This window comes from Bos javanicus, chromosome 13 (assembly GCF_032452875.1).
Source record: "Bos javanicus breed banteng chromosome 13, ARS-OSU_banteng_1.0, whole genome shotgun sequence".
NCBI classification, from domain to species: Eukaryota; Metazoa; Chordata; class Mammalia; order Artiodactyla; family Bovidae; genus Bos; species Bos javanicus.
Window position 1 is genome coordinate 23,028,106 of NC_083880.1, and position 15,658 is coordinate 23,043,763.

A 15,658-nucleotide genomic window follows, 5' to 3' on the forward strand; every position below is an offset into this window, starting at 1 on the left:
CCGGCGCTGTCACTGGTGTACACAACAGAACCATAAGCCCTTGCCCCGGTGGAGGAAATAAATGAAAACCACTCTAGGAGAAAAGGCCTCCTTCTGGGAGGATGGGGGCAAGACCCTGAAGCCCGTGGGGCTGGGGTTGCAGCTGGGGGGTATGCCGGGGCCAGGCCAGTGCTTTGCAAGTACTGCACAGAGCAGATACCTGCTGCCCATCCCTCTGCCGGGGTCTGAGTGGGATGGAGCTCCCAGGTAAAGTCCTGGACCTCTTTTGTCAGAGGCCAAGTCTGGGGGTTCTTCTTGTACCATGTGGGTCCTCCATGGATATCATTAGAGTAAACACACTAGCAGAGGCTAGAGTTAACCTTTCTGGGAGAGAAACCCTTCAGGGGCACCTAGTGAAAGATGTGGACCACACATCCAAAAGGAAAAGGTTGTGCATACCATGTGGTAGGGTTCCCAGACCCCCAAGAATCCACACAAGCCCAAGATTCCCACCCATGACAGGCCAAGTGAGCATGTGACCGGCTGGTGGCCTGTCAGCCCTGTCACGCGTGTCAGCAGCCACTGAAAATGATAGCAACAGGAAGTCCGGATGGTCAGATAGAAAAAGAACATTTATTGTTTTCAACAAGCCAGACTGTCATCTTAACAACCTGTGTTGCAGCCACCATTAGTCTCTATTTTTCTAGACAAGTTGAGACAAAGAGGTAAAACAAGGCACTGATCATGTCACAGCTTGGCCTTGGAGGTGTGAGTAGACAGATCACAAGCTGGGGCTTTGAGGGGATGGGTTTGGAGAGGGATTCCTTGGGAGTCAGGAAGGGCAGGGAGGCCAGGCCTGGTCCCCACATGACCTGTCAGAAACCTCCTTTGGAAGTACCCATGGGTCTCCTGTGTCCTGCTATGCTCGTGAACCCTCCCCACCAGGCCCACTGGTCCTACCTCAACAAAACTAGCCACTCTGTGTCCCCTGAATAGGACCGGCCATGCAGAAAGGGCCGCTTTCTGGTTTTAGAGGGGCTGGTGGCAGGGGCAGTCAGGACAAACCATGCTGGGACACCTCCTTAATGAGTGTGCAGAATATAACGATGTAGGCAAATTAGGACCTTTTATCTTGAACTGTACCTCTTAAGGCATCGCTGGGCCCGTGTGGGGCTCTCCCAACACTGGAAGCCCAGAAACCTTGTAATGGGATTTGGGGATACATGTAACAGAGACCCAGTTTAAAGCACCATAAGTGAAAAGGGTGGTCGTGATACAGAATGTCACAGCTGGACAGGCAAGCTGTGTGAAAGACAGGCTGATGCTGGACCAGAGACAGAATGGACCCAGGGCCTGGCAAGCTACTAGGACCGTCCCTTCATGGTTCCCTCTGTGAATCAACTTTTTCACTGAGACACCCCATATGAACAGGGAGCAGGGCTTGTCCCTCACTGAATGCAGTCACAACCTCACAGCCCCACTGGCTCCAGGAGAAAGTCCTGGGGCAGAAACTGTTGGCCCTGGTGCCACCGTGACAGGCTCCTGACCTGCAGGCAAGGTGCCCCCCCACCCCACCCCCACCCCCAGATGAGACTCAAGGGCTGTTGCCCGAGGACTCAGTTCGTGGAAACAACGACCTGGAGCTGTTTTCTCCACTGCTCTTCTTGACGTCTCGAGTGGTCTGGTCCCTCACAGCATCAGAGGTGGGCTGACCTGGGGCCACGTGTGTCCTGCTCAGGCTAGAAGGTTACAGAGCCAGTGCCACCTGAGCCTGCTCTGGGAACCTCACTTCAATCATTAGAGAAAAACCATGTCTGTATGGATATTTTATCAGAGCACCTCCCTGAAATGTGTCCTGGTGATCTTAATGGTTTTCAAGTTTAGGCAGTTTGTACTTTAGCAAACTATTTCCAAGTCCTGAGCAAATGACATATTTAAAAAGGAGTGCACAGCTGATGGTGACGGTTCATTCAAAAGTAACAGCACAAAATAGTGATTTTTAACTTGGATATTGAAAAGTGGGACCCAAAGTCATCAGATCCTAAAAACCTTGCCTATGTGTTCTCTGGAAATTCTATAGTTGGGGATGGATTTCTGCAAATCACAGTTTATTACCTATGTCCGTGTGCATCTAGACTTTTTTTTAGATACATATAATGTATCCATATTTTATATAATTACATATATTAATCTACATATTAATACATAGAGTTAAGATAACCCCACATTACTACTAGCTAGCTCAATATACCAACCAGGTTTTTTTCTTCCCAAAACACCAGCATCCTGCTACTCATCAACTGGTGTGCTCTTTGGTCAAAGAAACACTATGTTTTAATTCCACATTAGTTCACTCATGCTCCTTCATGTATTCACCTGACTGTTAGAAAAGCACTATTCTGTTTGTCCCCAGGAAATTAAGCTTTGCAGTGATGAGAGAGAAAATAATTTATAAAATACCCAAATCTGTTTTTCTGTTAACACAATATGTTTAAACAATGTAGCACAACGTTTATTTTAGATTTTTAATTTTTTTTTTCACTAAGGCACATGACGTATAGAAATACTGAGGTACAAAATGTAAATTTCTGCATAAGATTTAAAAAATAATCCTTTTGGAAAATGGAGGTAAACAACATCTTCCAGAGGATTCAGCTTCTAGCTTGTTTTTTCTTTTGAACCAGTTCAACCAGCAGCTTGTATCTAGCGATACAGTCTTCCTGGAGAGAGAGAAAGAGGTGGTGGGGTGACAGTTACAATCAGTGTGCCCCTTGTGGGGTTAGCCCGCCATGCCCAGTCCTGACCAAGGGCTGTCCTGTCGGCCTGGACCTCCCGGGGAACATGCTCTGCTCTCCCTGGACGCGTCCCAGCACCGGCTGGTCTTCCAGCCCCTCAGGCTGCAGAACTGGCAGCTTAAGACCCAGCTGCCTGTGGCTGCCACTCCTTGGGGTGAGGACCCTGATGAAGCACGGAGCGGCCTCGCTGCTCCCTTGTGTATCACAGGGTACTTTCCAGAACCATCTCTGTTTCTGCTCAGAAACACCCTGGAGGCACCGTAACCCTTCACTAACTTAAGGGCATGTGGGAAACCAGGTCACTGGTTTGTGGTCTGCTGTAAATGACTTTATCAGCTGCCCGGGACAAAGAACGAGTATTCACTCTCCTCCTGGGGTTTTGGCTTTAGCAGCGTTCTGAGAGAAACATCTAACAGGTGCCTCTTCTGCATCCCCAAGGACTGCTGCTGCTGCTAAGTCGCTTCAGTCGTGTCCGACTCTGTGCGACCCCATAGACGGCAGCCCACCAGGCTCCGCCGTCCCTGGGATTCTCCAGGCAAGAACACTGGAGTGGGTTGCCATTTCCTTCTCCAATGCGTGAAAGTGAAAAGTGAAAGTGAAGTCACTCAGTCGTGTCCGACTCTTGGCGACCCCATGAACTGCAGGCTACCAGGCTTCTCCGTCCATGGGATTTTCCAGGCAAGATTACTGGAGTGGGGTGCCATTGCCTTCTCCCCAAGGACTACCTGCCTAAAACATCAGCCTTTTCCTAACTCTTCTGCCCCTGGCAGAGCCAAGCGTGAGATGTGGTACTCAGCGGCCCAGAGCTCCACTGGAGGACGCAGGAGCTCTGGGCTCTGAGCAGCAGGCCTGCCGGGGCAGCGCCAGGGGCCTGGCTCCTCTCTCAGGCCCCAGTCACCCAGTGGCTTGTGGGCCACTTCCGGGGAGTCACCCAGGGGCAGCGAGCCAGCAGGGGTGGCTGAACCTCCCCTGGACCTCGTTCTGATGTCAGGCTTAAAGGGAAGGAACCCTTGCAGGACCTTCCTCCCTGAAACAGGAAGGTTTCCAAACCCCCAAGGCAGTGAGTTTGAGCATCCCACCTCTAGGAATCCATGGTTGCAGCTCCTTCATTTTAACCCATTGTCAGTTCATCCTACCTGTAAATACCTGTGTACTCACAAGTGCTAGAGGAATTCAGGGAGAATCATTTCTTCCGGCAAATCAGTCAGAGGGGCTGGGAAGGAGCTGTGTTTCTTAAACAGCTAATGGTTTATTTCTCTCCTCAGGAATTCTTAACTTCATTATTTTAAAGGAGATAAACGACCTATACACATGGGGACATCCGTGGCCATAAGCTAGATTTCCCAACACTGAATTTCAATTTAAAAAAAAGTGTAAATGAACATCAGTGTGCCCACAGGCTTCTGAGTGGTGGGCACAGAAGGCAGCAGAGATTGGCTCTTTTGATTTCTCAGTGTTCCTGGTGTCTCAAAGGGTGTGGGTACGAGGAAAGAAGCCCAGGAGACTGTGTGTGTCAGGGAGGGCCAGAGTTGAGATCACATGGGCGGCTCCGCACTGTCAGCGCTGAAGCCGGCGTCGGGTGGGGCCTGCTTCTCCACAGGGGCAGCCCACTCCCTGAGCTGGTGTCTGGGAACCCTCTGCGGACGTGTTTAAGGAGCTGTAAACGGGGCGGACAGCGCTGCAGGGACAAGCTGGATCCTGGTCCTGGTGTCCACCTGTCAGTCCCTCCCCCGGCCTAGCCCCTACTGGCAGAACGAAGGCTCCAGAAGGTTGGCAGCACTGTCATAGGGAACTTAATGTTCTGTGCATGGGGTTTTCAATGAGAAAAAGTAACTGGTCGGTGTAATGATAACACTTAGACTCTCGACCTCATTTATGCTCAGTCGAGTGCACAGATTCACACACTCAGAGGCAGCCTACTGGAAGGCAGCTGGCAGGAGAAGGATGGGTTGGATAGAAAGGACAGGAGGAGGCGTGAGATGAGGGACGGTCGGGTGCAGCCACAAGCCACTTCCCTGTGTCTGGAGCCCCCAGAGGCCTGCCTTCCGGGCGTCACCCACCTTGCTCTTGGACGGGACACACTTGGCTATCTTGTCCCAGCGGTCAGAGGATCCCCTCGGGTACTGCTGTAACGCTAGTTCCAGAAGCTTCTGTTGGTTCTGAGTCCAGGGCTCCTCTGAGGCTCGCGGGCGCTCTCTCTGCTGGCTCTCCTCGTCACTGGACTCGCGCTGCTCTGACAGGTCGAAGTCTTTCTGCCTCTTCCCCCGGACCCGCTCCTCCGGCTCAAGGGGCCGGGCCGGCCTCCGCCTCCGCGGCCGGCTCTCCTCCGCGGCCTCTGCCCCCAGCTCGGCCGCTTCCTCCTCCTCCTCCTCCGTGGCCGACTGGGCCTCTTCCCGCTGGGTGATGATGCTGTCCTGCAAGGCTGCGGTGGGCCTGGTGGGCCTGGGGTTCTGAGCTGTGGATTTGAGTTCCGAGAGCCTGACCATCCCTGTGTGGAGGGACACATGGGGAGAGGCAAGGTCGGTTCAGGGAACAAGAGCCGCGGTGGTGTGGCCGCCACAGCAGACAGTGGTGGGGCATTTTGCGTGTATTTTACTGAACGTTCCCAGTATTCTACAAGGATAGCCATCACTACCGCAGTTGTACAGGGAGGGACATCAGCCTCAGCAGCAGAGCTGGGATCCGAACTCTCTGTCTGATTCCGGGCCGTGGTCCCTCCACCACTCTAAGGAACAGGGGCCTCCAGAGTGCGCTGTGATCAGAGGAAGTGCAAGGACTAACCGCCTACTTTCTAGGTTAGGAAGGATGTTCTTCAGGACCCAGGGTTGCTGCTAACTCCACGAGTGTCAGCAGACTGTGTCAGACCCTTCACTGGGCTCGCTGACTGCCTGGGGCCCTGCGCCACCGCCACCCACAGGCGTCACCTCAGAGAACCCACAAATGTTCAACCACGCCTTTCCTGCCCTCCTCACATACTCCTGAGCCCTCCTACTCTTTAGAAGGACCTGTCCACGGCCCACCAAACTCCTCGCTGCCTTTTCAAGAGCATGTTTCTGGACACCGTCTTGGAGGGGAGCATCTTTCACAGAACGCTGTTAGCTGGTCCCTGCCTTCATGCCAGACCAACAGCTGTCCTGGTGGGAAAGCAATCGGGAATGCCCTCCCCCTGAGTCCTTAGCATCCACGCCCTGTCCTCCCCAGGGAGACGTTTCCAGATCTCAGGGTTTGCTGGTTGCTGGCTGGTTACATCGAGTACAGGGACCTGTATTTAAGTAGAGTTGGAAGGTTGAAGGCGCACTTCCTGGTTTCAAGCAAACAGTATGGGGCTCTAATTCCATTTAGTCTTTGAGAAAATGGATTCTGAAAAACACAGATTCTTGGGGAAACTGCTTGATCTGTTCTCAAGGATGCTCTGTGTGTGCGGTGGCAACTGTGGTCAGTGTGGAAAAACCGTACAGACTGGCTTTCCCATGTGTCCCCTGCCCCCAGCTTCTCCCATACTAAAGAACAACAAGGTTTCTACAGCTCCTCAAACTTATTTAAGTACATCTTAGCACCACTGTGTGTGCAGGGCTGGATTGGCTGGTGGGTGATTGTAAACGGACCCTTTTCAGAGAGACAACTGGTAGAGTCCATTGGGCGCAACTATTAAACACCATCATTTTTTAAGCAGTTGTGAAATGAGGGTTATTTCGAAGACATGGCTTGAGGTTACTGGGATGGAGTGGGTGCTGACTCACCTGGGGAGCAAGTAACTGAATCCTTCAGTTGCTTGGCTTTGGTTGTCACCTGTTTCAAAATATAAAAGAGAAAAGCTGACTTTCCACATGTTTATTGTAGGTGAGGTGACCTATTTCATACAAGATCCATGTGAAGGAACAGAGCTTATTGAATCTTAGACCTGGATGGACCCTCAGGCATCAGCTCAGTCCATTCTTTCTAACCAAAAGAAAATTGAAGCCCAGAGAGATTAGAGGAGTTGCTCCAAAATATCAGTTTAATCAAGTGGCAGAGTCAGGACAAGAACTCAGCCCATTCAGCCCCCTTATACAAGGCTGCTTCTGAAGATGTACTAGTTTTCAAAATCATTATACAAACACATCATGTTTTTTAGGTACAGCTTCCTGAAAGAGTATGTTTCTTCACTGGAGACTATTATACCAATGAGTATTATGAACAGTGGAGAGATTTACTCTTAAGCTAAGCTAAGAGTCTGTCCTTGCATCCCAGAAACCCTGAGAGCACTAAGACTGATCCTGGGGGAAGGACCTCTTGGTGGAGTAGGGCAGTTTGACCGAAGAACCATAAGACGTTTACATACATACGTGAGTGATCCACAGAAAGAATTATTCCCTTTCTTACAAACAAATGGTATTATATTGTATGTCTCACCTTACAGTTTGCTTTTTTCTTTTCAGAATAGTTTTTTTTTTTTTTTAATTTAATGATGTCTTAGAGGTCTATAGATTTCCCTTTTTAAAACTGCTATAAAATTTACATAGAGTGGAATGTACAGACTTTGAGTGTACATTTCAATGAATTTTGACCAAAACATGTAGCCAACATTCTAATCGAATTATAGAACATTCCTGTTACCCTAGAACGTTTTCCCTGTGCCCCTGAGTCCATCTCAGCCCTACCACTGCTCTGGTTGCTGCTATATATATACTTTAAACATGAGATCAACATTCAATACAAAAATTAAAATGGATAGTTATCTGCCTCAGTGCATTAATTAAACAAGCCATCCTCTCTCCATTTATTAACTTTATTGAGGTTACATTCCATTGTATACATGGAATACATACTTTGTATTCTGTTCCCCTTAATCCACGTAAATTCTTGAACCAATATTTCATTGCTTTAAGAAATTTGAAAGTAAAACCTCAGAAAATATCCTGTGACCAGCTCATAGTTAGATCCTGTATTCGGTCGGTTCCACCTCTGATTAGCTGGGTAACCTTGAGCTATTTCCAATCCTTTATCTGTCTCATGTATTACCCTCTGTAATATGTGGATAAAACTGCTAATACCTTTTGTCTGTTAGGGATGTTTTAAGTTTGAAATAAGCTCTTAGCATGATACCTAGCAGATGTTAAAGGCTCAGTAAATATTACCTATTATAATTGATGTGGATCATTTGTTTTTCATTCATACAAAGGGCAGAATTAGAGAAAATATTTAAAGCTGCTTAGAAACACTCTTTAATTCTATCCCCTACTTTCCACTCTATGAATGACCTTGCTTATTTTATGGGAAAAAAACTTAAGGTTATCCAATGTAAGCTTCCCTGACTTCCAGCTTTCCCAACTCAAAATTCTGATTGTATCACCATATATCTTTCTCACATTTTATATAGCCTACGATATCTTCTTGTATATTTTGAATCATCTCTAGATCACTTACAGTACCTAATACAATCTAAATGCTGTGTAAATAGTTGCCAGTGTGATGCAAATTCATGTTTTGCCTTTTGGAACTTTCTAGATTTTTACCCCCAAATATTTTCCATGCAAGGTTGGTTTAATCTGTGGGTGTGGTGCTGACCATACCACGGGCTTCCCTGTCTAATTGCCATTAAGTCCCTTGCTTAGAGATCTCTTAGCTCCTCAAACTAAACAAATTCCAACCTAAACTCATCAACTTCTCTGCTTTTCCTTCCTTTTCCTAACAGTATTATCATCCCAGTCACATAGGCTCAAAATCGAAGGGCCAATTTTGGGGGCTTTTTTCTTCCTCTCCAGCCAGTTCCACATTCTTCACGATATTGGTTCCATCCATTGGGAACATCTCAGGTCTCTCTCACCTGTATTAGCCCTTCATTCTCTAACTAAATTAGTATTACAGCCTTCTAACTATTCTCTAACTAAATTAGTATTACAGCCTTCTAACTGGTCTAAACTTACTCGTTAGCAGTTCTATGGAATAATATCCCTAAGGCTGAGTTCTCATCAAGTACCTCTGATGGCTCACCAGTGACCATACAACAAAGTGTTTAATTCTTAACCTGACACACAGGGAAATCCACAATCTATTTTCTTTCCTGTATGCATCCTGTTGAACAATTAATGCTCCCTTTTGTTGTTTAGTTGCTAAGTCACGTCTGACTATTTGCAGCCCTGTGGACGGTAGCCCGCCAGGCTCCTCTCTGTCCAAAGGATTTCCCAGACAAGAAATCTGGAGTGGGAAGATCCCACAGTGGAAAGATCCAGGGGATCTTCTCAACCAAGGAACTGAACCTGTGTGTCCTGCGTTAGCAGGTGGATTTTTTTTTTCTTTAACCACTGAGCTATCTTAATGCTCCCCAGATGGTCACAAATTCCCCACCCTGCTAACAACACTGTAAAGGAATTATACTCCAATTAAAAAAAAAAAAAAGAAATTCCCTACCCTGTACTCTTAGACATTGTTAACATTTGTCTGAAATTATTTTCTTTTCTTTAGCAAACCTCTCCTTAAATATCTGTCCAGAGCCAAACCATCCTTCAAGGTACTTGCAAGTATAACTTCTTCTTGAAGCTTCTCCCAATGTCCACCACCAGAACTACCAACTCTGGTGACAATATCTCGCCTCTCTCAATTCTACTGTATTTTTAAAGATTTTATGTTTTTACATCATCATATGATAAAATTACCTTTTCTTTTGTTGTACAGTTCTGCGAATTTTAACATATTTATGGATTTATGTAACTACAGGATACACAACCTACATATAGGATATGGAATAACTCTTTTTTTTAAACTCCTGCAACTTATTTAACAAAATATTTTGGAGATTATTCTACAACAGTACACGAAGACTTTTTTCAGCTTAACTGAGATATAATTCACAGACTATACAGTTCATCCACTTAAAGTGTATAATTCAGTGGTTTTCAGCATATTCAGATACGTGCAGCCATCATCATGACCAATTTTAGAATATTTTTATCACTTCAAAAAGAACCCCTATACCAATTAGCTATCATTCTCCATCCTCCTCATCCCACCCCATTTCTCATCAAGCAGTAAGCAACTATGAATCCCTGTAGAGATTCTACAGACCTGTGGATTTGAGGATCTGTAGATGTCTCTATCCTGGACTTCCATATGAGTGGAATCATATGTGCATTTTGGTGGCTGGCTTCTTTCCCTTAAGGTGATGTTTTCCAGGTTCATCCAAGTTGTACCATGTATCATTACTTCATTTCTTTTTATTGGGGAATAGCATTCCATTGTGGATACACCACATTTTGTTTATGCCTTTATCAGTTGATAAACATTTATTTCTATCTTCTGGCTGTTATAAATAATGCTGCTATAAACATTTGTGTATAAATTTTTGTGTGGGCATATGTTTTCGTTTGTCTTTTTTCTTTTTGTGGGTGGACAGTATGTACCTCGCAGTGGAACTGCTGTGTCATGTGGTAACTCTATGTCTAACTTTTTGAGGAACTGCCCTACTGCTTTCCAATATGGCTGCACCATTTTACATTCCCATCGGCAGTATATGAGGCTTCTGATTTCTCTACATCCCTCCTAAAACTCATAATCCAATTTTGTTGTATTATTCCACATCTTAGTGGGTATAAAGTGGTATCCTATGGTTTTGATTTGCATCTCCCAGATGATGAGAGATACCGAACACTTTTTTTCATGTTTATTGGCTATTTGTATATTTTCTTTGGAAAAATGTCTGTTCAGATCCTTTTTTCCTTTTTTATTTGGGTAAGGGTTTTTTTTTTTTTTAATGTGCTATGTGGCATGTGGTTTCCTAGTTCCCCAACTAGAGACTGAACCCACACACCCTGCAGTGGGAACTCAGGAGTCTTAACCACTGAACCGCCAGGAAAGCCCCAGATTTGTCTTTATTATTGAGTTGTATGGGTTGGTTCTTTTTATATTCTGGATATAAGTACTTTATCAAATAAAGGATTTGCAAGTATTTTCTCCCATTGTGTAGGTTGTCTTTTCAGGTTCTTAGTGGTGTCCTGTGAACCATAAACGTTTTTAATTTTGATGATATGCACATTGCTTGGACTTTGGTTGGCCCATCCAAGAATACTTTTGCTGAATCCAAGGTCATGACTTAGCCTCCTATTTTCTTCTAAGATTGGGTTGGCCAAAATGTTCGTTTGATTTCTTCTGTAAGATGTCATGGGAAAAAAAAAACACAAATGAACTTTTTTGCCAACACAATAGTTTTATAGTTTTAGCTCTGACATTTAGGGGAATAGCAGCCTTAAATAACAATGTTAAGTTTTCTGATCCACGAAAAGAAGATAATTTTCCATTTGTTTTGATCTTCAATTTCTTTCAACAATGTTTTCTAGTTTTTGAAGTGTGTACTTCTTTTTGTTAAGTTTATTCCTATTTTATTGTTTGATGCTATTATGAATGAAATTATTTTCTTAATTTCATTTTCAGATTGTTCATAAAGTATTTTTGTACATTTATGTTTCCTGAAATCTTGATGAATTTTATTAGTTCCATTGGTTTTTTAGTTAATTACTTAGCATTTTGTATGTATAAAATCATGTTATCAGCAAACAAGGGCAGTTTCCTTCTTCCTTTTTAGTCTTACTTTTCTCACCTAACTGCTCTGGCTAGAACCTCATAAATTTTGAATAGAAGTGGTGAGGGCAGACATCCTTGTCTTATTCTTGATCTTAGTAGGAAAACATCCTCTGTCTCACCAGTAAGCATGCTTTTAACTGAAGTTTTTAGTAGATCTTCTTTATTGGGTTGAGGCACTTCCCACTTATTCCTAATTTGTTGTTTTATCATGCAGGAGTGTTGGATTTTGTAAGATGCTTCTGCTAAGATAATCTTATTTTTTATTCTATTAATATGATGAAAGTAAAGTGAAAGTGTTAGTTGCTTAGTTGTACCCAACTCTTTGCAACCCCATGGACTGTAGCCTGCCAGGCTCTTCTGTCCATGGAATTTTCCAGGCAAGAATACTGGAGTGGGTTGCCATTCCCTTCTCCAGGGTATCTTCCCAACCTAGGGACTGAATCAGGGTCTCCTGAATTGCAGGCAGATTCTTTACCATCTGAGCCACCAGGGATGATATGATTTTATGATGAGTTAGCCTTTGACTCTGTGGATCACAACAAAATGGAAAATTCATAAGGAGATAGGAATACCAGACCACCTTACCTGCCTCCGAGAAATCTGTATGCAGGTCAAGAAGCAATAGTTAGAACTGGACATGGAACAACAGACTGGTTCCAGATTGGGAAAGGAGTACACTATAAGGCTGTATATTGTCACCCAGCTTATTTAACTTATATGCAGAGTACATTATGTGAAATTCTGGGCTGGAAGAAGCACAAGCTGGAATCAAGATTGCTGGGAGAAATATCAATAACCTCAGATATGCAGATGACACCATGCTTATGGCAGAAAGTGAAGAGGAACTGAAGAGCCTCTTAGTGAAAGTAAAAGAGGAAAGTGAAAAAGCTGGGTTAAAACTCAGCATTCAAAGAAATATGATCATGACATCCAGTCCCATCATTTCATGGCAAATAGACAGGGAGACTTTATGGCAAACAGTGAGAGACTTTATTTTCTTGGGCTCCAAAATCACTGCAGATGGTGATTTTGACTGCAGCCATGAAATTAAAAGATCTTGGAAGAAAAGCTATGACAAACAGCATATTAAAAAGCTGAGACTTTACTTTGCTGACAAAGGCCCATCTAGTCAAAGCTATGGTTTTTCCAGTAGTCATGTATGGATGTGAGAGTTGGACTATAAAGAAAGCTGAGCATTGAAGAACTGATGCTTTTGAACTGTGGTGTTGGAGAAGACCCTTGAGAGTCCCTTGGGCAGCAAGCAGTTCAAACCAGTCAATCCTAAAAGAAATCAGTCCTGAATATTCATTTGGAAGGACTGATGCTGAAGCTGAAACTCCAATATTTTGGCCACCTAATGCAAAGAACTGACTCATTGGAAAAGACCCTGATGCTGGGAAGGATTGAAGGCAGGAGAAGGGGACAACAGAGGATGAGATGGTTGGATGGCATCACTGATTTGATGGATATGAGCTTAAGCAAGCTTCAGGAGTTGGTGATGGACAGGGAAGCCTGGGGGGCTGCAGTCCATGGGGTCAGAGAGTCAGACACGACTGAGTGACTGACCTCAACTGGTTGTGTGTGTGTGTGTGTGTGTGTGTGTGTGTGTGTGTGTGTGTGTGTGTGTGTGTGTGTGTGTGTGTGTGTCTCACTCAGTCGTGTCCGACTCTTTACAACCCCATGAACTGTAGCCAGTCAGGCTCCTCTATCCATGGGATTCTCCAGGCAAGAATACTGGAGTGGATTGCCGTTCCCTTCTCCAGAGGATCTTCCTGACCCAGGGATCGAACCCAGGTCTCCTGCATTGCAGGCAGATTCTTTACCATCTGAGCTACAGGGAAGATCTATGAACTGATGATGAATTTACATTTATTGATTTTCAGATATTGAATCAACTTTGCATTCTTAGAAATCCCACTTGATTAGGGTACATAATTATTTTTATTAGTTTCTGGATTCAGTGTGCTATATTTTGTTGAGAATTTTTATATCCATCTTCACATGAAATACTAGTCTGTAGTTTTCTTCTCATGTCTTTGGTTTGCTATTAGGGTAATACTGGCTTAATAAAATGCTTTGGGAAGTATTCCCCCTCTTCTATTTTTGGGAAGGTTTGTGAAGTTTTGGTATTCTTCTTTAAATGTTTGGTAAAATTCAGCAGTGAAGCCATATGGGCCTGGGCTTTTCTTTGTGAATAGTTTTTTTTTTTTTTTAAATTAAGTTACTGATTCAGTCTCTTCAATTGTTATAGGTCTCTTTTGCTTTTCTATTTCTTCTTAATTCAGTTCTAGTAGTTTATGTCTTTCTAGGAATTTGTCCATTTCATTGATAGCTATTAAGAGAAATAGGTATCCAGACTCTAGGCCTACATTTCACAGTATTCCTTTACAGTCCCTTTGTATTTCTGTTAGAAGAGCTATCTTTTTTCATTTTGATTCTGTTAATGTTTTTTCTTTTTTTGTCAGTCTAGTTAAATGACTGTCAATCTTATTAATATTTTCCAAGAATCAGCTTTTGGATTCATTGACTTTACTTTTCCGGTCTCTAGTCTATTTCATTAACTTCTGGTCTATTTTTTCTTTTTTCTTATTTCTTTCCTTCTGCTTGCTTTAAGTATAGGTTGTTGTTTTCCTAGTGTTTAAAGGTGGTAGTTTGAATTATTGGTTTGAGATCTTTCTTCTTTCTTAATAAAGACATTTATAAATTTCTATTAACTTCATTATATGCATTCCTTAAAACTACGTGTACTGTGTCTTCATTTCCATTTATCTTTAAGAATTTTGATTCCCCTTGCGGTATCTTTTCTTCTTTTACTTTTGGCTGTGCCACGTGGTTTGCAGGACCCTCCCTGACCAGGGATTGAACCCAGGCCCCCAGAAGTGAAAGCTCAGGGTCCTAACCACTGGACTGACAGGGAATTCCTGGGATTTTGTCTTTGATTAATTTGCTATTTAATAGTCTGAGGTTTAATTTAGACATATTTATTGCTTTTCCCTATTTTTTCCCTGCTACTTATTTCCAGTCTCATTCCTTTGGGATCAGAGAGTATACTTTATATTACTTCTGTCCTTTTAAACTTATACTGAGCACATTGTCTGTCTTAGAATATGTTTCATATTTACTGGAAGAATGTATTTTCTGTTGTTGTTGGATAAAGTGTTATATAGATGTCTGTTAGGTCTACCTGATTTATCGTATCATTCGAATCTTGTTGACCTTCTGTCTGGTTTGTTTTCTCCATTATTGAAAGAAGGGGGCACTGAAGTTTCCAACTTTTATTGTTGAATCACCTGTTTCTGTTTTCATTTATCTGTTTTTGCTAAATGTACTTTGGTGCTCTGCTATTAGATGCACATGCTTGTAACTTATATTTTCTTGGATTGGCCTTTTAATTATTATAAAATGTTCTTTTTTATCTGTACAATTATTTCTTGTTTTGAAGTGTATTTAATATTAGTATAGCCACTCCAGCTTTATTAAGGTGCTGTTTGCATGATATTTTTTCCTTCCTTTTATTTCTGTGAATCTAAAGTGTGTCTCCTGTAAACCACACAGGGATGAATCATGACTTTTTTTTAATCCTCTCTGAAAAACTCTCTCTTGACTGGATTATTTAATCCATTTACACTTAATGTTATTATTGATATAGTTGAATTTAACTTTTAATGTCTTTTTTTGTTCCTCTATTATTGCTTTCTTTTGCATAAGTGAATATTTTCTAATGTAGCTTTTTTTTTTTAACTGTACTTTATTTTTTTTTTTTTTTTGAGGTTGCTTGAGAGTTTACCATATACATCTTAACTTATGACAGTCAGCTTCAGATTTATACTGCCTTAATTCAGGGATATATAGAAACATTACTGCTATAAGCTCTGTTCTCTTTACCCCTGCACTGTAGTGTGTCCATTATATATACTGTATCTATTCATGTTACAAATCTAGTAATACTTTTAAAATTACTACTTTACTTTCTGTAGTGGTTCACTCAGCCCATACAGCTTTGCTCCCACTCACATCCTTTGTGCTCTCGTTGGTAAATATATTATACAAATATTACTTTTCTATATGTTACAGACCTGAGAATAACATGTATCTGTTATTTACAACTGCTTTCTAAATCAGTTAAGGAGAAAACATGTATTTATACTGTTTTTTTATAATTACCTAATTACCTTTCCTGGTGCTCTTTTTCAGGTAGATTCAAATTACCATCTGGGGTCACTTGTTTTCAGATTGAAGAACTTCAGTTTTTGTTTACACTGAAAAGTTTTTTTGCTTTTTTTTTTTTTTTGATAAATAGCTTTGCTGGATGTAGGATTTCTGGTCGA

At 43.0% G+C, this 15,658-nt stretch overlaps 1 protein-coding gene across 1 annotated transcript in view; it reads right to left on the reverse strand.

Annotated features, from left to right (window-relative positions):
• Positions 1–592: 592 nt before the first annotated feature.
• DNAJC1 (DnaJ heat shock protein family (Hsp40) member C1) overlaps positions 593–15,658 on the reverse strand; it is a 186,139-nt gene continuing 171,073 nt past the window's right edge. Inside the window, exons 10-12 of the mRNA XM_061435976.1 lie at positions 6,515–6,563; positions 4,835–5,262; positions 593–2,699 (exon numbers count right to left, since the gene is read on the reverse strand). Coding sequence (XP_061291960.1) covers positions 2,631–2,699; positions 4,835–5,262; positions 6,515–6,563 — 546 coding nt within the window. The 3' untranslated portion in view covers positions 593–2,630. The remainder of the gene's footprint in view (positions 2,700–4,834; positions 5,263–6,514; positions 6,564–15,658) is intronic.